Raw genomic sequence first — 25676 nt, 5'->3', positions numbered from 1 at the left:
AGGTCTTTGTCCAACAGTGAATCTGTGCTTAGAATTCTGTATTTGCACAGGAAGAAGCTTAAAAAAAAGCTGCCTTTTTCAGAAAATTATTATTGAGGTGAATTATAATAGAATTGCTGGGTTGCTAAGAGAAATGTTAATGAGCAGTAATAATCGTTGTGGTAGTTCAAAGGAAGGACTGCAGATCAAGGTGTGCATGTTCTCAAAGTTCACGTTGAACTTTGTTGTTTTTTTGTGTGATGTTTTTTTTTTTTGTATGCCTTTTCTCCTTAGCTATAATTAGCTTTTGTGCCAAATATGTTTGTGTTGTTTTTTTTTTTTTCTGATCCTGATAGTCCTAGAAACAACACGCTGTAGTCTAGCTATTATTGGTAATAAAGCAGTGGAGGAGCAGATGGAAACTTTGTAATGCAAATAGTTCTTATGGCGCTGTGTTCCCCGTGCTGCAGCAGCTGGAGATGCACAAGAATTATTTCAGTTTTGGAGGAGAGGGAATGGTGAATGCAAGGCACAAATCATTTTATCATATTCTAGCCCAGAGCAAAACTTATGCAAATATGCTGACCTACTCCTGAGAGCCAGATGTCATTGCTTTGGGCAAATGTTAAATTTTTTATGGTATGAGCGTTCAGATATGTCCTCGGGCAAGATATACAGTACTCTCACTACTTTCCTTTGATTGCCATGGCAGCTTGCTGCCATCAGGGACTCACACACACGTACAGCTCAGATCTTTCCTAAACGCAGAACGTCAGGGGGTTGTTTCACCTGAACATCCTGTGGCCCGTGTAAAACTGGTACAAATACACAGAGCAGCAGGGTATAGCAAACCGTCCCGGGACTGGCAGTGAATATTTACATCCTGGCTCTGCCACCCTCCTTTCTTCAGGCCATTTAGGTGGTTTATTGCAAGCGGGTACACATTTGTCCTGCCAGGGCTTTGCACTGGCCACGACCCAGCTCCAATCCAGCAGCTGTGCAGTCTCGTTAGCAGAGCCAAACTCGCCTGTGTGTCAGGAGGGCTTCACAACTGGTGCCTGGGGCCAGGGCAGTTGTGATGATGCCAGCAGAAAACACTCTGGATGTGCCCTCCCCGCTTACTTTTGGCTCTGCAAGGCAATGGTGGTAGTGCTGCCACATCCCAGCGGGGCTGGGGATGGAGGCATTAATCCTGATGTGCTTGAGATGCCCAGCCCTGCGGAGGGGCACAACGCAACGTGAAGGTAGGGAGCGGTGTCCCGCTGCATGGGAATGAGCCTGGTGCCAGGCAGCAGGTGCTGCAGCCTCCCTCTGGGAACGCTGCCTTGCAGAAAGCCGTGCTTCCTCCAACACAAAGCACAGCCCTTCGTGCTGGGTGCCGTGGCTGTTTAAAAAGAGGGGCTTTATGCCACCCCATGCTTTTCTGATCTGCCAGTCAGCAGAGTCAGGAGGATGCTAGCGAGGCAGTGTTTTTAACTGGAGGACAGATTACCAAGAGGAAGCGTTCCTGGTATTGAGCCAAATCTAGCTTTGAGAATTCTATATAGAAGGTGGCAAAGGATATAGAGATGAACAGCCTATGTACAGTGTTTTCTTACCAGGGAGATCTTCAATAGAAAAGGAAGGAAGTGATTAACATTTGATGCAAAAACCTCTTTTTTCACTGAAAAAAAATCACTGAAATGTTTCTTTTTGTTTCTTTTTTTCTTTTTTTTTCCAAAGACAAGTTGCATACATCTTGTCCCGACTAATCATGGCACTCTGCCTGTTTGATGGAGCTCTTGGGGAAGCAGGGAGCAAATTCAGAAAGTGTACGATGAGGCAGAGGAATCAAAGCTCTGTCTCGGGCAGCTGGGTCTTTCTCTGTGGTGTAACTTACTTATGAAGCAAAATTTCAACTCTCTGTTTTTTTTTTTCCAGCAATGAATTATGCAGAGTTATTGGACTTCAGATATTCTTTGCAAATCCAAATCTTTAATACAACTTTCTCCTCTTTTCTGTTCACAGTCAAAAACCCTAACTGTAACGAATGTTGATACAGCAAATGATGTAATTCTCATGGCCCTGCAGCAGCTGGGAATTTCTGTAAGTACTTGCACAGGTTTTAATGAGTCTTTTTGTAGTCACTTTTAATAATCAAATCTCTTCTTGCACCTTTTCCAAGTTTTAGGATATTAATATTAATTGAAACCTTTATCATAGCATTTCAGTGTTGTTGAAATGAAGTAAAAGTGCCTTGTTAATATATAGACCTCCAGAGATCATCAAATGCCTTAAAAGTGTTGAATAAGTTTCCCATCCCTGTAAGGAATCACTCATATTTGAAGTTGCTTTTAAATCTATTTTTCTGATGCATGAGAGGAGATACTGAGACACAAAAACTGAGAGTTTGATGCAGCTCCTCTTGCATACTTCAGTGTGAACAGAAAACCTACTGACCTGCTTGTTTGTTAGTTTCCAAATGTGCAAACACGCATGGTCAGCTGTGTCCTCAGATTACAAATACAGGCACTGCTCTCAAGTGTCCAGATCAGACTCTGTAAATACCCGCGGATCTTCAGTGTCGTGTGAGGTACGAATGCAGCCGAGTGATCGCACAGAATCTGAATGCACCCAATTTAAGCAATGGCCTGAAACTATTTGGAAAGAGGTCTTCCCAGGATACCTAAGATACCTAAGAATAGTGCTCTGAGTAGATGCAGCTATCCCCAGGAGATCCAGTAGTGTCTGATCTGGTTCCCTTTCCTCTAAACCAGAGAAGGAAGTGCCTCAGGTGTTAGCAGGAATCAGTGCCAGGGGCAAGAATTCTGACTCCTTTTCTCCCATCGTTTTGCAATGTGACTCTAACCAATGCTGATGGTCATAGAAGCTCCTGGATGGCAGGTTTTTAACTGGCCTGTCAGTCTCCTGTTTGGGTAACGATATTTTTAAATGTGTTGGTCTGGATGCATATGTTCATCTAGACGCAAGGATCTGACAAGTCTGACCCAGTGCCACTCCTGTGCTTCCCTGAGGCTTCCAGGGACCCCCAGCCAAAGTTCAAGTAGCCTCAGAATTTACCTTCCCTAGCATTCATTATCCCTAATTTATACAGGTTTTTAGTGCATCCAGAGGCTTATTCTTCTAGTTTGGTGTTTCCTGGGCACAGCAATTTCCATCCCATCTTTTTCTGGCTCCGACATCCCATTTACACCAGGACTGTGGCCCCAGCTCAAGATCCTGTAGTCTGTCTGGTTAAGGTAGCTCTAGAGGTGAGAGAGGTGAAGAAGACATGATGTGAGTTAAAATCAAGCCCATTGTCTCCCACAGTCTGCACCCAAAATCAAGAGACTGGGCTATGTTACAACTGCAAGTCTTTATTAGGATGTTTCGTTTTTACCTGTTGTATGGGTATCATTTGCACTTCCTCATTTCATGTCTGGAAAAATCAGGAAAATGGTAGTATCAGAAAAGAACATTTTGTTTGAGGTGAGCAGGAGGAGGAGCTGGTTCGGTTTCAGCTTCGTGTTCTCAAGCCTTTCCTCCTCTTCATATTTTCATCTAAAGTGAGAAAAAAATGAAAGCCGTCTGAAAGATGTAAAATCTTGCCCGCTGAATTGTTTGCCCTAATAATATACTACATTTTTTCACTGCGTCTTCACAGCATAAAGCCTTTTTCATTAGAGACAGATCACAAGATTAGCAGTAGAGTCAGACAAGCTAAATAAATTAAGCTGTAGCCTGTATATCAATCAAACACCCAGCCCCCTCCAAGGATTGCTCTAACTGCGAGGGAGCTTTTCCTTAGGCACCGTCTCAAGGGTTTTTTTTTATGTCCAGAGAGAACCACTTGAAAGGAGCTCTATGACTTTTCGATGGCAATTATAAAAACTACATTTCACATGTTGGGTGATTAATGGGGCTGTTACTTTTGCTGAGTTCACTCTGTTTTAATGCATCAGGGTTTTTCCCTCCGTGGTTTCTCTGGTAAAACGACAACTAGTTCTTGCAAAATGGCATCAAGCCTCTCTTCCAAATGATCAAGGGGAGCAGAAAGAAGGACCTTGGGTTTCCCAGCTCTGTACTGGCATATCCTCCATACAATCCACTTGCTGATTTTTCTGGGACTGCCACATTCATACTGACAAATGGCCTCACAAAGCCCATAAAGGACAACATTTGCAGCTGGGAGATGAGCAGTCTGCCTCCTGAAACCGCACTGCCTAGCTCTTCCCCTTCCCCTGCCTCCCCTTCACAGCCACTAACCCTTCGCTATATACATTTAAAAGGAAAAGTAAATACCTTTTCCTGTGCTCCTCAGCTGTATTTATTTGCTCCTGGCGGCTTGCCCTGAGGCTCCAGAGATGTCTCTAAAGCCTATTTATTTTCCTTTTGCCTCCTGCTAGCTAACTTTACAGCAGTGCTAATATGGCCCAGAAAGCTCTGTCAGTCAGCGAGCAAACTGCAAAGGCTTTATTTTAGAGGGCATATCAGCATTACACCAGGTGCGTGTGCCAAGCAGAGCCTCAAGAGCTCTGGGGACACTGGGTAAAGGGCCAGACAATGCAAGATAGTAGGCAAATCTGTTTAAAAGGAGGTAGGGTTTAATTTTAGAGCTAAATAAATACCAGTGCTAGGTATTTATCACCTTTTGTAGCCAGAAAAAATTAGCCTTTAATTACCCTGTCGTAGCAGTGTTGCTGAAAAGGGATTTAAGGTGTAAGAGATCACTTTCCACATGTGTATTTATCCACACACTGTTACTCTTTGTCCCGAGAGGGGTTTACATTAAATGTCATTCTTTCTATCTCTATTTGTCATATCTGAAGTAATGCGCCATTCTCCTCCTTCGGTTAAACTGTAACATGCTCTTGTATACCTGTGCTCAAGGCAGTATTTAGGATTTGCTTTCCAATCAGCAGTTTTTCAGGGCTTTTCCCAAAGTTGCTCACATTCTCCAATCCTCTGGAAATTGTCTCCTTTGATGTAGATTTATCCTCTCCGTGGTGAATTTTAAAAGAAGGTTCAGCAGCCTCAAAGCACCACCAAAGACTCCCAAGCCCTTGCACACAAAACAATGCATCAAAGGGCCAGCGAGGCTGTTTTGGGACAGCATTGAGTTACAGGAGTCCCTTGGATGCCATCCTTGCCTTGGCCCCAGTGGTGGGTGCTTGGTTGCAGGTGAAAGGGCTCCTGCCCCGTCCCGTTCTCCCACGTGCAGCGTGGGATGCTCTTCACTGGTGAGGCTGAGCTCGTCCTGCTTGCAGGGGACGTAGAGAAGCTGGGGAAATATTGGAGCAGATGTCTCAGGTGAGAGGCTGGTGGCACCTGTGTGCCAGGGCACATCACGATTGCCCTGATCCTCAGGGTGGAGCTGAAGGGTCATCCTAGCTCACGTGGGCTGTCCTCCACATAGAATCACAGAATCACTAAGTCTGGAAAAGCCCTCCAAGCTCATCTGGTCCAACCATCCCCTACCACCATCACCCACTAACCCATGTCCCCAAGCACCACGTCCAACCTCTCCTTGAACACCCCCAGGGACGGTGACTCCACCACCTCCCTGGGCAACCCGTCCCAGTGCCTGACTGCTCTTTCTGAGCAGAAATGTCTCCTCATTTTCCAACCTAAATCTTGTGCTCCACATCAGTCCTCTGCCTTATCCTGCTTTTCCGTAACCCCTCAGGATGATCAGAGCTGTCTCTCCTCTGGGCTGGAGGTTGCCTCATCTGCATCCTCCTGGTCGCAGGGAGGCACGTGGGCTGGGGACTGACTCACCGACAGCACGGCTTACGTGTTGGTGAGGCCTCAAAAGCAATCCCGAGTCCTGGCAGGCTGCGACCTCAACCCCTCTGCATCCAGGAGCAGTGCCAAGAACTGGGGCAAATCATCCCCTCTTCCTACCAAAAGAGATAACCCCCTTAGAAAGCTGCTCAGTGTTTTAGAAAGGATGGGTTCTGGCCACCCTCACAGCTCAGAGATGGACCAGGGCTGCTCACACTGCCTTGCAAGTGACAGAATTCAGAAACCTGGATGGTGGCAAATTTGGGCACTGTGAAAGTAAGCAGGGCTCCCCGTTGGTGCTGGTGGCAGGGTGCAGGGTATCGTGTTGTGATAAACCTAACACAAAGCTATTCATAATGGCTGGGAAACTTATTCTTAATTCTGGTTTCACAGGGCTCTGAAAAAGACTACAAGCTGTGGGTGATTTCAGGAAGAGAAGATGCTCCGTACCCTCTTATTGGTAAGCTGTTGGCATGATTTTATTTTTCAACGTTCACTTGTTAGTTTTTAGTGCTGAAGGAAGCAAGAAATGCAGAGAATACTGACATGAAGCTTCCTCTTTATTTTCCCCCCCCGTTTTTCCTCTTACTTCCCCGTCATGCAAGTTTGCCTATTTGGGGAGCTAGTCAGATGCAGATCTTTTGTTTAGAAGAGCAGTTGTGTCTGGTTGTGCCATATTCACTGGACAAAGTTCATTTATTCCTGCACCGTTTTTGCTGTTTTCAGCTGTGTGAGCCTCCGTCTTTGTACAGATCCAGCCTCTCTACTCCCCCTCCTCCTTCCCTGGAGCTGCTCCAGCTCTACTGTATTTCTTCCTCCATTTCCATAGCGTTGTTTACTCTGCCCCCCTCCTCAGCACAACTCGGCAGAGTTTTGAGAAACATTCCCTACTTCCACAACTCAAGAAGCACTTTCCAGCCCTGTGTTTCCCTTCCTGGCTGACAGCTCCCCTCTGACTAGGAGCAAACTGTTGCTTATTCGCTTTCTCAAATGGTTTTGAAAACATTCCCTCGCCAGGAATCAACTCAAAGCTGAGAAGTGATGGGATGGGGTGATTTAATTTTGGCCCGTGGTTCACCGAGAATAAATCCCTTCCCATTATTAAGAACCCTTCCCCATAGAAGCCTGCATTACTCGTGCTAGGTAAGAGTTCACAGACGATTAGAACAGGAAAAATATGTGGATTTTCCTTTTTCTTCCTGCAAATCTAACCCTGGTAAATCTTAGCATTCCTTCTCAAAGCAGCCTCAACTACAAATGCTTTGCTGGAGTCAGACAACATTAATATTTATAAAACGTCTAACCTGCGCGCCTTATAGACACTGCAAGCTGGTTTGTCTTTGAAACGTACCAGACTTTGACTTTTAGACTGTTCTGTGTAGCTCAGTCTGATAAAATCACAGCTGGGGTTTTGAATGCAGAACCAGAGTGTTCGGAAATGGGGAAGACCTTTTTAGCCGACTGACCCTTTCCCTGCAAATTCAGTGTACAGCCTTTGGAAAAGAAGAATCTGACAGTAAAGTGATGCTGCTCCTGATATTTACACAAAGGTTTATCACATGAGGCCGGCTTTTGGCATAGGTGCACATCAGAAGCAGCATTCAGCTCTGGTTCAGTTTCACTCCACCTCTAATGCCAAACGTTGTTTATTCCACTAGCAGCGTTCAAGTCCAAGTGCAAGCTAACTAAAACTTCCCAGCTTCAGATTTAATATGTTTCAACTGCCACATCCTTGGACAGGTCCAAAAAACTATCTTTCTGCTGGCATTTTTGAAAGCTCCCCCCAAAATGAATTACCTCTCTGTAGTCCCTGAAGATGCTGGGTAGTGCAGCCCGCAGCTCATCTGCCTCAGCCCTGTGATGAACGCTTCCTTCCTGCCCCAGCCTCAGTCAGGAACCGTGATTATGCCTCTTTTGGCTGCACCGAAGGTGCTTGCACTTACCACGGAGAGGCAGGGGAGATCACTTCCACTCTGGATTTCATTGGTTTTGTGTGCTCAGCAAAAATTTGACAGGCGACTGCTCCCAAAATCGCATTTCTTGCCAGAACCGTGTGAGAAGTGAGTACCTGAACTTGGAGCAGTGCGAGTAAAGTGGTAGAAAGAGTGAACGCTGATTGCAGAAATAGTCACTTGTATTTTTCTGACGGGCCTTTATGTGATACAGCTGTAACAGGCCCGAGTCTCCTTTCACATCTGTGTGGCTACCCTGAACGCAGTAACTCCGTATCAGCCAGTAGGTGATTTGTGCCAGGGTAAATATGCAGAAAAGCATCAGTTCTGAGGTTACCAAGAAATTGCTGCTGGCCAGCATGCAAAATCTGCTTTTCCTCTGAGCTAGATGTGAGTTTTGCAAGTCTCTGGCCAATCCAACCCCAGCCGATGACAATTTCTCTCTGCACAGGCCACGAGTACCCCTTTGGCATTAAGATCAGCCACATCCGCGACGCGATGCCCCACGGGTCGAAGCACTGTGCCTGCCCCCGGCAGCTCCAGGGATCCTTCCTGACGGAGCAGCTGCCCCAGGAGCTGCAGTGCCAGTTCGTGCTGAAGCCCAGCCGCCTGGCCGAAAGCCCACCGCTGCACGGTACGTCGCCCTGCCTGCCAGCATCCTTCCTCCACAGCCTGCCCACGTCCTGGCTCTGCTGCGGGATGCCAACGTGCTGGGACAGGGGTGGGAGGCGAAGAGGAGCAGGCAGATGTTGGCTCCAGCTGCACGGGGATTTTGCTGTGTAGCTCTCTGTGATCTGAGCGTGCTGCTGTATGTGTGCCGTTTTTGTAAGGTACATTTTGACAAGCCGCCTGTCAAGGGGTTGCTCTAAAACCTACAAAAGAACGACAAAATCTCACCCCTGCAGTTTTTTTTTGAAGTCTATTAGCTGGGCTTCTCCCTGCAGCCCTCGCTGTGCTCTGTAGCAAGGCAGGGTGGTTTGATGGTTCACAGTCAAGGCTTCACTTTGGCACAGAATTCCCACACAACACTTGGCAACATCCCTTGTCTGAACAAGGTGCTAAACAAGCACCCACCTCCCTCAGCAGGACCCCTCACATGGCACAGCCTGGTCATGAATTTGAGAACCTAGACGAAGTGATCAAATACAACTTCTTTATTTCAGTTCTCCCTTAGTAAAATGAAGATAGTAATATTTTCTTCTTCCTTTGGCCTTGATCCTGCAAAAATATGAGCACCTGCTCTGTTTTGCACTCTGTTGTCAATGACACAGTGACTACTCACTGCTCGTGAGTAAAACATGAGCTCTCCATCTTATAAAAAGAGATGGAGAGCAACTTTTTGTTTGGTCAGACAATGACGAGACAAGGGGGAATGGTTTTAAACTAAAAGAGGGGAGATTTAGGTAAGGTATAAGGAGGAAATTCTTCCCTCAGAGGGTGGTGAGGCCCTGGCACAGGCTGCCCAGAGAAGCTGTGGATGCCCCATCCCTGGAGGTGCTCAAGGCCAGGCTGGATGGGGCTTTGGGCAGCCTGGTCTGGTGGGAGGTGTCCCTGCCCATGGCAGGGGGACTAGAGTTAGATGGTCTTTAAGGTCCCTTCCAACCCAAATCATTCTGTGATTCTATGAAAATAGATGAGTAGATCTTGGCAGGACTGGGGCATTAGACTACAAACTCTGTACGATGAGGATGCATCCCATGATGTGTTTTTATTTTTGCTTAACACACTATCACACTAAGCTTAATTAGGAGCTCTGCCCTAGCTCACCATTAATGACTGTACACTAATAAAAAGCACACTTCATTATCCATGCAGACCCCAATAGCCAAGATCTCCCACAATGTACGAGTAGAATCCATTTGTAATGTTTTTAGAAATTAAATATAGCAAGGTTATATCAGTGCCTATTACAAATTATTCGGGAAATTGATTGCATTTTATATAAATTAATTTCCTTTCCATGCTCCTTCATCCCCCTCCTCCCTGGTAATTTGTATCGTATATTACTTCACGGCATATTTCAAGAGTGAGGCAATCTAGCGAAGGGGTGTAATTAGGTTTACAGGCCCCGCTTGGCAGCTGACATTGACTGGCAAGAGAAAATAGGAATGCAAATCAGCCCCGTAAAGCCCCAGCACAGATGTGTTGTCAGCAGCGCCGTGCGAGCCGCGGGAGGGGAGGCTGGGCTGGCGTGGGGCAGCAGACGCCCGGGGCAGGCTGCGAGTCGTGCTCAGGGACGGGATACACAGGAGGAGGAGAGGCTTTTTCTGCTTTCATCCTTGGCTGGCAGAACCTTTCCGAGTGGTGCATAGGGCTGGCTGCTTGTAAACCAGATTATTTTGCTGCTCGTGTGCTCTTCCCTCCATCCCTCCAGAGAAACCCATCCCAGCCTGGGACAAGAGGCCATACCTCCTCCTCAAGCAGTGATTGCTGTTCTGGTGGTGGGACTTACCTGAGCCCTGAGATAATTCTGTTGATTTTTCCTTAAAATGTGATAAAATCAGCAACCTGGAAGCCGAGATTGAGCAGCACCTCCAGCAAGGCTCTCAGCTGACGCCCGCAGTTTGACTTGAAGGAACTGACTGCTCTCAGTGGCTCATCTGCCATCCAAATTGTTATTTAATTGTCTGTTAGCAGAGAAAGCAAAATGTAAGCAAGGTGGTCTCAATCCAGAAAGGAGGTCTTTGAAAGAAAATCCCTTTCTGCTTGAAAAGGGGTTTTCTGTTTGAAAGGGATTTGGTCAGAAAGGCTGCTGGGTTTTTGAGGAGATCTGAGGTTTGCTTGGGAAGTTTCAGTCTATAGGCAGAGGAAATGGCACGTGAGTGGCTGAGACACCACAATGAATGGACTAAATTCCCTCATATAAAATACGAGTAGAATTGATCCCTAGGCAGATGGCTGTTGTTGTGAGCTCTGGGCAGATCTGCAACCAAAGTAGTGTTGCTTTTCTTCTGATTCTGGGCTGGGAATTATCCCCCATAGCCAGGCCTGGGGTGCAGCACTGGTGTTTCCCCGTGGAAGTTGTGCATCTGTCTGGGCTGAGAGGAGGCTGGGCACCCAGTGTAACTTCACACAGGTTCAAGAAAAGAAAGTGCACGTCCTCCCTTTCTCAGCTCCTCTTTCCCCTGACACTTCTCAAACCTCTTCGAAGCAGGGATAGGAAACACACGAGCTCTGTTATTGGTGAGTGTTGATTTTGTGAGCGAGGTGGCATTTCGCTGCTGTGCATTAGTTGTTGGTTTCCATCCTGGTTTGTTGAAGACCACCACTCACGATTTTCCTCCTGCCCCAGGAGAGCTGCATTTAAGCAGAGTTTCCCATCGGTCACCTTGTCCGTTTGGGCTTTGGCTTTCAGGCGTGGAGCAAACAGTGAGAGACTTAAGGTCTTTAAGACCTTTTTCTTTATTATTTCTGCTATTCCTCTGTCTCCAAAATAGGATCTCTTCTTAATTTTTACTCCTGCTAGATCTACAGGGCCAGCAGAAAAAAAAAAAAAAAAAAAGAAAGAAAACCACCAAAATGTATTTGTGACTGGGTGACTGGAACTGCAAGAGGCAAACCACAGTCACATGCTCATGTCCTGCTCATCCGAAAGAAAAAATGTTGTTTTGAAAGTTTTTCTTCGTTATGTTCTCCCAAAACATGATGTGTCAAGGAAAGCCTCAGACATTGCCAAGCTGATATTTCATGGAGCTTTGGACTGCTTAAAATGTATGTCCCCGTTACTTTTTATGAAAAGAATTTTTCGTTGGGCTTTAGCATTCATATGCTCACATTTTGCGTTAAACTGTAACTTTTCATCCCATAAACCGCTAATGAAAAGACTTCCACCCATTCCCGAAGGGAGCATGATCCTCCAGAATGGAATGATGTATAACAGAAAGTCACTATTGGGGCTAAAAAATGCATGTAATGAAGTACAGGAGAAAAAAAATGTGGTCTTATACTGCAGTCCATGCTTCTGCAAGCCTTGCTTCTACCCTCTGCCCTCCACAGCAGCAGAAAGCTGAATGTTTGACCTGGTGAAAGAACCAGACGATAGCAAGGTGCATAGGGAGGGTGAGCTACTAAATCGAAGCTGAGTGGCTTTGAAGACTTCTAGAAAAGGAAAAACATGTTGGAATAAGTTTTTTCCACTTAACACTTCCATTGTAAATGGTGTCAGCTCCCCTTGAACAGTAGCCCGTGCTTTTAAGAAGCATTTAACTCACGGATGTTGAGAGAGGTCACCTTAAAAACCTCCGGGTCTTAACATCAGTATTTCCTTCTTCATGCACTGCAAACAAGGGCTTCAATTAGCGGTGCTCTTTAGCTGTCTCATGAAATGCATTAAAATAAATGAAGACAAATGGAGCCCATCGGCGTGCTGGCAGCGTGCTGAAATGCCATCTGGAAGGCGTTGATCAAAGGGCAGGCAGCATCCCCGAGCCGTGGTCAGCGAGGACACGCTGCTTCTGCAGAGAGGAGAGCAAAGGTGGCAGCTTCTCATAGCCTGACAACATCTCACCCAGTCGGTGAGGGGGAACGGGCTAAAGATGCCCCAGGGGAGGTTTGGGTTGGATGTTAGGAAGAACTTCTTTACCGAAAGGGTTGTGAGGCATTGGAATGGGCTGCCCAGGGAAGTGGTGGAGTCACCATCCCTGGAGGTCTTTAAAAGACGTTTAGATGTAGAGCTCAGCGATATGGTTTAGTGGGGACTGTTAGCGTTAGGTCAGAGGTTGGACTCGATCTTGAGGTCTCTTCCAACCTAGACAATTCTGTGATTCTGTGATTCTCTGGTGTTACTTGTGGAGAGCATCTCCCGCATTGCCAGCAGACCTAAGACGCCTCCGGATGGTCAGCCAAGGTGAGGGCCGTGGTGTTTACTTACCCATTTTTACCAGAGAAGGTCTGCAGCCTGCACCTGTGGGTAGGAAACGGGTCGCTGGGCACTGGCCAGCTCCATGGGAAGCCGCCGGGCTGAGGTTCACCATCCTGCACTGAGGGGAGGCGCTGGAGCCGTGCAGTGCAGGTCTCGGTGAGCCTCTTCAGAGTGTGGGTAGGGCAGCGCAGTCTCCACGCACACACACACAGGTATGCACGTGGGGGATTAGGCTGAGCCGGGTGCCAAGGAGTCGGTTTGGTTCGTGTCATTTTTTCCTTTGAAACCATAGTAGCCACGGCAAAACAAACACTGGAATTAGGATTGAAATGCATTTCTTCTAATAAACGCCTCTCTCTTTTCCCAGACTTGAGCCAAAAGTCGTTTAAAAGGAAAAGATCTATCATAAACTGGGCTTTTTGGCGTGGCCCAGGCACTCACTTGGACAACGTGCCCCTCTCCTCAACATCTGCTGCTCCTGGGAAGCTCTTTGGCCTCTTGCTAACAGCCATCTGTGAGGATGACAACCTGCCCAAACCTCTCTTGGTGAGTCCCAGGCTCGGGGCTGGTCTTACAGTGGTGGAATTTCTTTGAGAACATGGGGATGCTGTTAAATGGGACGCTGAAACTACTCGAGCAGAGCAAACAGAAGGAAGCCTCATTTGTGCTTCTTAGCAAGAACTTGGGTTTTTAACATACGCTGTGATCCGCCCTGGTCAGTACTAGGCCGCCTGAGAAGTGTGTGATGGGCCGACTCCTCCAGGCTGTTGCTTCCTTACAGCTTCCTTACAGCTCCCTAATCCTCACTCACACTCTGTAAGTACACACCACGCTCATGCACACTTCTTAAACCACTCCCAAAGTCTCTGTAAAACCCCTAACTCCAATCAGGTTGTGCCTGCTGTCCAATGCAGGCAGCCCATGCTTGCATAGAAATGCCTCCTGCCCTTAAGCAGGCAGCTTCAGAGCCTTTCTTGGAGGCATCCCAGCACTCTGGATCCTCACTTTTGATCTGGTATTGCCACTGCAAAAATGGTTGGGATGGCTGGAGGCTTCAGGAACTCCTCAGCATCTTTTCACTTTGTGTCAAGCAAGTGCTCATGCTGTGGGTGCCCAAAACTCCCTCTCCACCCAGTCCAGGGACAGCAGAAACGTCCCAGAGCCCATCCTAGGCACAATTAAGACAGATGTGTAGCATTTTTTCGGTCATGAGGGTGTCCTGAGGACTGCCCTGTTATTAATGCAGTAATTGAAGTGTTTATGGAGGGGGAGGGATGAGCACCCACCATGATCCCTGCAGGACTGGGCCCTTCCTCTTAGCAGGCTGCCTCCCAGCTGGCACAGCTCGCCAGAACCCCACTGAAATCAGTGGGGTTACATCAGTTTGTAGTAACAGATGGTTTGTCTCCAAAGCTTGTGCTTGATGCTTTATCATAGCCCAAATAGTGAATCATACCAGGACTTTTTGAGTCTTGTAATAATGTTGGGTTTTAGTTCCTTTCGAGGGGGAATTGTACATTTTTATCATTTAGGTTATTTAAGTACGCCTGCCAGAGATGGGCTCAGTAAGAATCTGGTCTCTCTTTCTTTTTCTTCATGTAAGAGAGGAGCCAGTGCTGCATTTTGGAAATTTTTCCAAAACATAAATATTCAGAAATTTATATCTAAGTTACATCTAACATATCTAAGTTACTAAGTATAGCATCAGAGCTTGGTAGACTTCGTGGTTTGAATCTTAAGACACTGTGTTTATGCCCAAAATACAACTCGCTTTTGATTTCTCATGCGTCTCTGGAGAATGGAAAACTGCATCTGAGGTACTGTGTGGGCTACACCTGCAAGAGAAGGGAAACATCAGAGATGAATGCTGCAGGCGTGTTCGATAGCCCTGCTGCAAAGCTCTGCGCTCGCTTCCACAGCTGAAGGACTCTCTTTTAGGCATTGCTACACCAAATTGTCTTACACCAGTAGCTTCATTCATGTGTTTTGGGTTAATTACTGTACAAGGACCTTCCCCGTTTTATTTTGTGGGCATTCTATTCAAAAAAAAAAAATTTAAAGTGTTTGTTCAGGCAAACACTTCTCCCACCATCCCTTTTGATAAGTTGGTCCTCAGAGCACTGCGTGCCTGCAAATCATTCAGAGGCTGTCTGCATGCATTTTCCCTCAAAAGAGACAAACCTGACAAATCCCATGTTGCTCGGAACACGGCTGCGGAGAAGTGATCAGCGTGTCTGAGAGGCACCCCAAACGAGGCTGCAGAGAATGAAACAGCCGGGAAAAACTCTGTCATCTTCTCTTCTGCTCATTTTCCTCTCTTATTTGGCAGAAGAAACCAGGCCCTCGTGTTATTTTAGAAGCTGAAACCTACTTGTTTCCCCTGAGCTGCTTGCAGGGTGCAGTGCCACTCACAAGGAGCAGAAGGGAGCAAAATCCAGCTCTGATGTGGAAGTGCGGATGGATATTAACAAAAGAAGCACTTTCCAGCTTGGATAACATCTCCTTTTTTCAGACAGCAGGCTGATAAGTTGGAACAGGAGTCTTCCTCTCTGGTCAGTGCTAAAACCAAGCACACTGACAAGTGGGGAGGATTTTTTGTCTTCCTGCAAAGGGCGCTGCATTAGGCACAGGTAGCCTTTTCCCATACCACGGTGTTTATTTATTTCAGTGATTTGGCTAAAACTTGTAAAGATCCTGGAAGAGATCATTCACAAGGTTCGTGCTCCTCAGTGGTGGCACCATGTTTTTGAAGGGACATTTTCCAAAACCCTTCCCTGGACCATAGCTTTGCGGTGCAGTTTGGCATGGCCTGGAGGGAGCCTTGACTTGTGTTTAACTTGTGAGCTTTATGAGGACTCGGAGGTTCTTGCCTGTGTCAAAAGTGGTAAAACCACACTTCAGTGGTGCTGGACAATAAAATATGTCTCTGAGAAAGCCTCTCTGCCTTTTGATTTTGTTTAGGACATGCTTTCCCTCCTCTACCAAGAAGGTCCTTCCACCGAGGGCATTTTCAGACGCTCTGGAAGTGCAAAAACCTGCAAAGAGCTCAAGGAGAAGCTTGATTCGGGTGCCGAAGTGGACTTAGCCTGTGAATCCATATTTGTGACAGCATCTTTGTTTAAGGTACGTGAAGAACATTCCTTTCTCCCTTTTGGGGTGAGAGCAGCACAGATCCTGGGCACAAACAAGTCAGGCTTTTCACCAGGGCCAAGCCCAGAGGGGAGTTGGTAGGCAGAATTAGGAATGGGCTGGCACATGAACATGAGGGCCACTGAAGGAAGCTGCCACTGGGTTAGGATGGGGAGGAGGAATGGTCAGCTTGTTTTGCTGCCAGCTTTCCTGAGGTCTCAGTTAACATCCTGGTCCTGTAACTCTCTTAATCTCCCCTTAAAGTCAATGAAATCCTAGAAAGGCCACTTTGCAGGCCTGTTTCTTTATTCATCAATAACACATTACACCACAGGCCCTTGCGAACATATAGTGTTGCCTGAAATACTGGGGTTAATTTTCCCATGGATTATCTTCTCTTACAAACTTGTGTGTTAAAAGCAATGTTGTTTGTGCAAAAAAGCATCACACACCTCCAGCAGAACACCAGCCACAAGGAGCGTATTTCTCTTCGTATTTTATTACAGTACATCTGTTTATGTATAGCTTGTAGCTTAAAAGAAATTGTAATATCCATTCTCCAGCAAGCGTTGCTTTGGGGGAATAGTTTTACCACAGAAAACCATTCTTGCTGCCACATGAGAGGTTTTCATGGGTGAGACTTACACTGCTGCGTGTCTGCTGGTGGGTTTAGGGCACACCTGTAAGAGCATGGGGGCAGTCACCACATGAGAGCAAATGTGTTATGCATGCACACCATGTCTTCTCTTACCCTGATGTGTTGGGGAAGCTGGGATTTGGGCTTCTTCCCAAGCTGCAACAGTTTGCCTGCCAGTAGTTGAGGTATTTGGAGACAGGAACAGGAAGACTATCCCGGACTGGTACAAATACTCCATTATCAAAAAGGACTGCGCTCAGTCAGGGGCAGGCGGGGATGCCTTGGGGTTCTTATGGTCTGGTGGGGTTGAAGGTTGTCATCTGAGGAGAATAAACAGGGGCTACAGATGGACTCAAGTGATAAGTAAAGGCAGACAAACTGTATCAAAATAACTGGCCCCAATGTAGGCGTTGTTTTTTAGTTCAATAGCAGATGAAGCATCCCAATACCTCTATTTTGATAGGAAAGGGTGAGGACAAGTCAGGAAAATATCCACTTTCAGCATAATTCAAAGAACTTCTTTATCTCAGATGATTTTCTGATGGTTTTGGATGCTGTATGGATCAAGACGCTTGTCAGCTAGTGCTGTCCTACTGATACATCTTCTTGTATCTGCATAGATTAGTCCTGTTTCCTCCCACACTCCAGAACAGCTGTTCACGTTTTCTTCTTCTTTTCTCTGGATAAGGATTTTCTTCGCAACATCCCAGGCAGCATTTTGTCATCCCAGCTCTGTGATAAGTGGGTCTCTGTGATGGATCAAGGAAATAACGAAGAGAAGATAAAAAGCATCCAAAGGTAGAGTTACTTATATTCTCCGTATTCTCTTCCTGTAAAATTATATCCCAGAATGCAGAATCCCAAACACTCAATTTACAACCTGCAATTAAAAACCCACAACTTTAAATAGATGCTAAAAATATCTTTGCATATAGCAGAGCATTCAAACACACATTTATATTTAAGGGAGAGCCTGTATGGGACAAATTTATGACTCTCTTGTCACACTTTTCTGCCTTTTGTGGATGCCAGTAAATAAATTAAATACTTTTTTTTATGAAGAAAATATTTATAATACTTATAAATATGCTGTCCAAGATCTGGATTTCTGCCAGGTACCAAAGCCAGAGTCATCCACAGGGAACCTGGGCATGCTGGGTGACAGAGCAGCTGAAATCAGTTCCTCGTATTTCCCCCTCATTCATCTCAAATATTAGTGACCGTTTTGAAGCCAAGATGGAATTGTAAATAAAACACTGGAGCATAGTGGCAAGGGAATCCTACACACTTGAAGGTGATATAAAACAGAAAGTGGGCAAAGTTTCTGTCATGGGAAGCAGAGCTTTGTACACTAGCTGACCTCACGCATAATTCTGTACGTGTATACATGGCTATGGCAACTTGATGGTAGGTAGTGGCAATGGAACTGCTTGGTTAATTGAATAGAGAACTATCAGGCAACTGAAGTGAAACACAGTTTCATGTCATACATTGCATGTGGTTCATTAGTCTGACAGACTGTAATTTTAATTATCTGTTAGGGTATTTCGTGGCAGCCCAGGAAACTGTTTAGAGATGTGTTATAATGAGGGCAAGCAGCTAAGCAAGAATGCCCCATCAACACACTACCTGCTTCAGTTAGTGGGCCATGTTACCTTGTTCCTGTATTTTCGTTGTCTTGACTTGTGTGTATCTATGGAAAATGTTATCTTCAAGGCTTTGGTATTTTCCAGTCACTAATTTGAAGAATTATGTTTGTATATGCTTTCAGGTTGATAGAGCAGCTCCCCAGAGCTAACGTTGTTCTCTTACGTTACATCTTTGGCGTACTACATGGTATAGAAATGCGATCTGAAGAGAACCAGATGAACGCGTTTAATCTAGCTATCTGCATTGCACCTAGCCTGCTCTGGCCTCCTGTTTCCTCCACTCCTGATATGGAAAGTGAATTCACAAAAAAGGTAGGAGACTGCAGTGTACTAAGCAAAAATAAACATCTTCTTCGAACAATTATTGGTTACAAATGTGAAAATAGTTAGTACCCCTTCAGATCCTTGTCCTCTTACCAGGGCTCCACAAACATTTATCGATTCATTCTCATAATCTGCCTGGGAGAAGGGGAGAGAGGTCAAAAAGAGATACCCAGTGCATTAGCAGAGGACTTCTGTCCCAAAATATCTCCTGTTGTTGTAGCCTTGAACAGGACAGAGCAAAAATGGAAGATCCACATGCAAGAAGGACAGGAGTATTTGGACCCTATTCCAGGGTACAAAGGGACATGGGTAGGGGAGAGGATTGCAAAAGGTAGCAGGGAAGGAGACAGTGGGGAATGAATGTCATCGGCCTTTACTGAAAAAGATGGAATTTGATGTGAAACATTTGGTAAAAACAACTCTAGAGACAGGGCATAACAGGAGAGATGGGATGATACCTCAGGAGAGGCTACCTTGCTCTCCCTGGCTCCTGCTGTTCACCCTGTGGAGCCACATCCCTTCGTGCCCTGGCTCAGTACGCTGGGAGAGCTCATGGCAAGAGCCCCAGGCTGGCCCACCATGGAGAGGTCTGGTACAGGTTGTCTGGGGTAAGCCTCTGCATTTAGATTTTTTTTCAAAGGGCACTTCATGGATGGCTGTTGCTCGTGTTCTTTCTCTGCATGGTGTGTTTGCCCTGAATGTAGTAATGCAAGAAGTGACAGGACGTCTCTCTGCCATTGCTTTGTTGCAGATTTCTAGTCTGGTGCAGTTCCTCACTGAGAATTGCTGCAGGATTTTTGGAGAGGAGATTAACTCCCTCTTTGGAGAAATACTGATGACATGCAAGAGAGAAAATGGCTCAGGTAATGCAGATAATGTTTTGATCCCATCAGTTAAACACAGCCAGGCAAAAGATCGATTCACATGGTGTTCCCAGATACCGCTGCTGTCTCCTTCACCTTGCCCAAAGTATTGGTGATAGTCAGTGACTCAGCTTACCACAGAGCTAGAGCATACCTCCAAGTGCTGTCCCAAATAATCCCCTGTTCCTATTCCAGTCATCTGAGCTACTATGTTTGAAAAGTGGGGCGTTAGGGAGAAAGGAAGAAAGGATGTAAAGAACGAAGAAAGGAGGGGAGGAAGAAAGAAAGGAAGGAAGAAAGAAATCTGGAGAAGGTTTCATCTCAAATACAGAATTTGTGTCCCCGCATGTGTCTTCTCGGAATATTAGAAAACCATTGATGAACAATGGTTATAATACAGCTGTCACATCATTATATGAGTGCTGAAAGCATTATTTATTATCAAAAGAGAGAGATTCTCGAGGTTTTTCGTGGGACAGGCAGATTTTGCTCCTAGCACAGAGAAGTCACGAAACTGGGGGCTGAAACTGTCCAACAGAGTAGTTGACTGGTATGCAGCATGTTCCAGAATATCATTAATACTCCTTTCTCCAGCACTGTGATAACATGGATTTTGACTGGAAGTTCAGGTCCCTCCTTAATACATTTCTAAAGCTGCATTTCTACTTCTACTCTGAATGCATTTCTACTCCCTAAGAGTAGAAGAACATGGAATTGGGCTGAACAGCCAGGTTGCATTCCCGCAATCACTGGAGTACCCCAGGGGTCAATACGGGGTCCAGCCTTGTTTAACATCTTCATTAATGATCTGGACAGTGGGGTTGAGTGCACCCTTAGTAAATTCGTGGATGACATGAAACTGAGGGAAGTGGCTGACTCACCAGAAGGCCCTGCTGTCATCCAGAGGGACCTTGACAGGCTGGAGTGGAGGGCTTACAAGAACCTCATGAGGTTCAACAAGGAGAAGCGTGGAGTCCTGCAGCTGGGGAGGAACAACCCCAGGCACCAGTACGTGCTGGGGGCCACCCAGCTGGAAAGCAGCTCTGCAGAAGAGGACCTGGGAGTCCTGGTGGACACCAAGCTGAACATGAGCCAGCAATGTGCCCTTGCTGCTAAGAAGGCAAATGGTCTTCTTGGCTGCATTGGGCAACGTATCACCAGCAGGTCAAGGGAGGTGATCCTTCCCTTCGCCTCAGCACTGGTGGGGCCACACCTGGAGTGCTGGGTCCAGTTCTGGGCTCCCCAGTACCAGAGGGACCTGGGCACACTGGAGAGAGCCCAGCACAGGGCCACCAGGACGATGAAGGCACTGGAGCTGTGAGGAGAGGCTGGGAGAGCTGGGGCTGCTCAGCCTGGAGAAGAGGAGGCTCAGGGGGATCTCATCCATGTCCCTAAATCCCTGATGGGAGGGTGCAGAGAGGCTGGAGCCAGGCTCTGCTCAATGACCCCCAGAGAGGCTGTGGGGTCTCCTCCTTGGGGAGCTCCAAAAGCCGCCTGGACGTGGTCCTGGGCAGCCTGCTCTGGGTGTCCCTGCTTGGGCAGGGCTGGCAGCAGACGGCCAGCTGACCTGTGACAGTGCCCCCCAACCTCAGTCGTTCTGTGATTCTCTGATCCACTGACTTGCTGTGCTGGGACTGAGAGCTCAGACCCACAGTGGGTTACAGTAGCTGAGCAAATTTTCAGGCAGGCACTGAGGCACGGTAACTGCCCATGTGTGAGCTCTGCTGTAGTGTGAGATAACCCTGCTTAGCATCGCCCTGAGCAAAAGAGATTTGATGTAATGCCAGTTACTGTATATATGGAGCAGGGTGCAGGTGTGCACAGCTCAGTTGAAATGAGGTGACTGTTTAAACAGAGACTGGAACTTTTTCATAGTGCTGCTCTTAAAAATGTAATTTCTGGAATACCCTAGAAGCATGAAGTATGCCCTGCTTTCTTCATCTTTCTAGAAGAGGGGAAGAAAGGTTAAATGATGTTTTCACTAACAAAAAGAAACATTCAATAAATTGCTGATTTAATATTCTGTATATAAATTAATGTTCACAGCTGGATTATTTACTGTTGAAGTACTCAAAAAGAAAAAAACACACAAAGAAAATTCACCCTTATTTGTCCCATTATACTGTGTTTCTTGACTGAACTGCTACTTAGTACTCATTCAGTTTTCCTTTCCAAATTTAGACAGTATTTATTTCCGAAATTACTGACATTGCTGTTTGAATAGACTTTAACTGACAAATGCTCCTAAAAGTAAAAGATACTAGCAAAAAAAAAGAAAAATGCAGCTGCCTGCCAGCAGGGTCGCTGCCATGCTAACTGTAGGTTTATCCCTGCAGATGTGGCTTCCCTCCACCTGAACGACTCGTCCTACGACAGCCTGGAAAATGAGGCGAACGATGAGGCCGACTCCTCTTCCAGCGACTGGATTAAGAACCGGGATCAGGATAACAGGAGCAGGGAGTCAGTCTTCACCCTGAGCGACGGCGATTCGGAGCAGACAGAGGTGGATGAAATCCAAAGTAAAACCAAATCGAAACAGTTGACGATTTCTGTTGATGTACACCGTAAGTTTTCCTCGCAAGAGAACTCGGAGAAGGAGTCTCTCTGCTCCGGTGCATTGGGCTTCTCTTCAGCAGCTACCTCAGGTGTCCTCAAAGCCTTGAGGAGACACAGGCGCTCCTCAGAGCCCGCAATCGGCCTCCTTGCCCCCAGCTTCACCCACAGTGGTGGCAGTCACGAGAAGGCAGCGCGCAAGGCCAGCTGTGACGTTGTCCTGTCTCACGAAGACGAAGACTATCTCCGTCAGCTTCGGTCACTGCAGATGGAAGGGCAAAAGCTTATCAATCAGAGCTTGATTATAGGGATTAACGTTGGTAAAAGTGACAACACAAACCAAAATGTTGAAAAGAAAGACTTGTCCCATTGCCTCCTGCCTCCAACGCCAGAGGGATTAAATATTTGCTCAGGATTTAGCTCTTCTAGCCTGTCTTCTCCTGGGACATCTCCGTCTGTGTCGTCAATGAGCTCCCTGGACAGTGCTTTCTCTCAGTTTTCAGACCAATCTGTGTTTACCCCAACTGAAACCTCCTCCCCTTTTGATATCAGCACTTTTCAGTCAGTAAAGAAACACGAAGAGACTGCCGCTGGCGCGGCCGATGACTATTTGGTCACACCCACCAGGGTGCCACCATCTCCACAACCTACCGAGGTGCTGGCTGAGGGGGGCTTGGTGGAGCCCAACAGCAGGCCAGCACCCCTGAAACCTACTGAAGGAGTCGACGGCTATTTGATTAAGCCTGACATTCAGCCATTACCTCTGAAAGTCACAGGAAAAGAGAGACTTCATGATCCAAGATCAAAGAGGAGGTCTAGGAGAGCATTACAGCAATCCAAAGTTTGAAGAGACTGACCAAAGCTTTTTTGCGGAGGAATCTTAACGCTTAAAATAAACACCATACAGAAAATGCCTTTGGTGTTAGTGTGTGTTCATTTTAAGTTTAATATCCAGGCTGCTCAAATTTAATTGAGCAGTCCCTGAATTCGTGGGTTTTCTTTTTCTAGGAAACTGTTAATGTTCCCACATAAAGCTTTGCAAGAATATTGTAAGAATAACAAAAATTGCTAAAAGCAAGCAAACAGAAACCTCCTGAAAAATCTGATAAGGTCCCAGGAGCTAAGAGAAGGAACCTGTTCTGTGAGCCTCTCGAGGCAGCAGGGTTCCTGCTGGGACTCTCCCCCTTGACCACTTGTGTGTTGAGCCTTGCGGATGTGGGTCCTGGTCCTTTGTGGTTTTGATGTAGCGTGCAAAGTCAGCGTAGAATCCATAACTGTGGTATTATACTACTGTTCTGAAACTGATAGGTATTACCTTCACTGTCCTCCAAGGAATAAGTGTATTGTTTTCTGTACGTTTCTGAGGTATGTTCAATAGGTGTAGTTATTTCTTTCACACTGCAAAAGAAAGAAAAAAAAAATAAGCTCAAAAATATGTAAAGTTAAATGCTGAAGCTTGTAACTAACACCTCCCAACTCTGTGTGTTTCATTTATTGTGCTTTGTTGGCTGTTCTGTTCATGTTTAAGTTGTGAATAGTTTAACATTGCTGTAAATGGCATTATATATTATTGCAAGCAGAACACATGTAATTTTATTATGCAGCATCTAAAACATCATATAATATATTAAAAGTAATGCATTATCTAAATGCTTTGAGTTTGTATAATATATCCTGATAAATTTTGCTATTATATATGTTCTGAAAAAATGTGTATTTTTGTACTTGCAAAAACTGCTGCTAATTTTATGAGTTCTGTTTTGTTGTTACAGCACTGGTACTGATGTGTATGCATTCAATGCTATATATTAAATATTATTTGTTATGTCATAAATTCAGTTTATATTCTTTGTAATGTTTCTTAGGTGTTTTTATAGTTCTACAAGATATCGCTGAAGCAGAAGTCCCAGTGATGCCACTGCAAATCTTGCCTGGGGAAGGACTGCAGCATTTTTCCTCCCCTTTGGGTGGCATCATTCATACTATATGTGTCATGAAAGCTATTAGCATTTGTAAATTTGGGTAATTTTCAAACAAGAATTCCTACCCTTTTGCTTTTCATCTAGAGAGTGGGTATCATTTTCAGCTAAGGGGATGATGTCAACAATACTGAGGTGCAGAAAGAGATTTTCAGGTAATAGATATTGGGGTGGGGAGCAAGTCAGAGAGGGGAGCAAGATTTATTCTTTAACATCAGCAGGATTGTAGAGAAGGCAAGAAGGAATAGCAGTGCTAAACTAAGCATCTGTGCATGTGTGCATGCGTGAAGTGCTTCTGAAATTGCATAAATTCATTAATTAGCTTTCCATTTTCATCCCCCACTCCAGTTAATTCTGGCCAATGGTGGAGTTTCAGATCCTGTTCTGTTCAACCACACTCTGGTAAAGGTGCTTACGCTCCTAAATTGTCCAGTATTTCTGAAAAAAAAATAAACATTGTCCAGTGCTCTAAGCTATTTCCACGTATTATCAGTGGAAAAAGATTTCTAGCTCTGTATCAGACAGAATGGATTATCTCCAGCAGATTCAGGGTGGGAGTTAACTTGAAAATACAGAATCAGAGACTTACTATTTTGGGCTCTAATCCTGCAAATGGTTATGTCAGTGAACAGAAAGGCGTTTGTAGAGACCTACATAATGCAATAAAATATCATGCGCTTGATAGTATACCAGCATGTATAATTGTTTACAAGCTCATTTTTTTTTAACTGGAAATTCTCTTTTTTTTTTTTTTGCATTTTTCATATTTAGCTATTTTAATAAAAATGGTGATATGCAGAATCTGATCTGTAATAGTCACCTTCCAAAGGTAAAACCCTTTGTGTGTATCCTGAGACCTGTCATGTAACGGTCTAAGCATTCACCTCCTTTAAAAGAAAAAAATGATGCTATTTTGAAATAAAGCAGCTACTCTGCACTTCTTTTCAAAATGGCAAAAAGCATGTTGCCATGCTGCCAAGATTACATCAAGTAGCAAATGCTGATTCATTGCAACAATAATAAAGCCTTAGAAAAATCTCTAGTCTCTACAATATAAATGTTCTGTCCTACAAATGATATCTTCCAGCAAGTCGTTTATCTCTGCTAGTCTGAAGTAAAAGCATATCCAAGAGTGCCTCGATGTGAAACAAATTATGTGTCTGCTTTTGAGCTGTAGCTAAAGCTAGAGTGCTTTCAAATTTAAACATATGGTGAACAAGCTGGATGTGGACCCAGTATGATTTAAAATGCACTCCTGTCTTGAAAGACATGCACCCTGCTGCTGTGTGAGGCTTGCTCAGTGACAGGCACAGAAACGAGCACTAATGGAGAAGATCACTGTCTGCAGTGCTTACTAAAGGAATTAAATGTTGCTAAGAGCCAAAATGGATTGTACTGAGCCTTTCCAGAGTGTCGGATGCACCCTTGAGGACTCCAATATGCAGTGGCTCCAGGTGTGCTCTTGTTGGGGAGACACCAGTGGATCACGGGTCCCTGCTGCTCCTTCCCCTGAGCACCCCAGATGGCTGGGTTTTGGGGAATATTAAAAAGAAAATGTTGAAAAATTGAAAACTTTAAATGCCTTTGCTTATTGCCCATGGAAGTCTTTGGCTAAGGCTGGCCCCTCAGCCCTGAGGGGTGACACTGGTCCATGCCCAGGACCCTGCCTGGTCTCTGCAGGAGGCTTCAAGGAGTCTCCCAAGCCACCAGCCTCCTTGACTGGCAGTAGAGGGGGGCTGCTTTGGAGGAGATCCCTGAGTTTCAGTGACAAGTGGTCAGTGAGACCTTTCCACAACGTTTTCCTTCCTGGAGCAGCAATGCCTCACAGAAAAATAAATAAACAAATAAATATTTAGGGAAGAAGCAGCGGCAGTGACTCCCCACTCGCTGCTGTCAAGAACAAAATGAAGCAAATTGACTAATGGCCTCTCTCGCCTGGAATTTCCGTCCCAGCGGGGTTCTTGAGCTTGTAAATGATGAGCATCCT

At 45.7% G+C, this 25676-nt stretch overlaps 1 protein-coding gene across 2 annotated transcripts in view; it reads left to right on the top strand.

Moving 5' to 3' along the window:
- Positions 1–23544, top strand: part of ARHGAP20 (Rho GTPase activating protein 20) — a 60631-nt gene extending 37087 nt beyond the window's left edge. For both annotated transcript variants that reach the window (XM_068670740.1, XM_068670750.1), the window contains 9 exons: positions 1987–2064; positions 6136–6202; positions 8146–8328; positions 12923–13101; positions 15517–15678; positions 17010–17119; positions 18093–18282; positions 19046–19157; positions 21494–23544. In XM_068670740.1, the coding sequence (XP_068526841.1) occupies positions 1987–2064; positions 6136–6202; positions 8146–8328; positions 12923–13101; positions 15517–15678; positions 17010–17119; positions 18093–18282; positions 19046–19157; positions 21494–22557 (2145 nt within the window). In that variant the 3' untranslated portion in view covers positions 22558–23544. The remainder of the gene's footprint in view (positions 1–1986; positions 2065–6135; positions 6203–8145; positions 8329–12922; positions 13102–15516; positions 15679–17009; positions 17120–18092; positions 18283–19045; positions 19158–21493) is intronic.
- The last annotated feature ends 2132 nt before the right edge of the window (positions 23545–25676 follow it).

This window comes from Anas acuta, chromosome 1 (genome assembly GCF_963932015.1).
Source record: "Anas acuta chromosome 1, bAnaAcu1.1, whole genome shotgun sequence".
Taxonomy (NCBI): Eukaryota; Metazoa; Chordata; class Aves; order Anseriformes; family Anatidae; genus Anas; species Anas acuta.
Note: the sequence above shows the minus strand (reverse complement) of the source record. Positions and strands in the feature narration are given on the sequence as shown.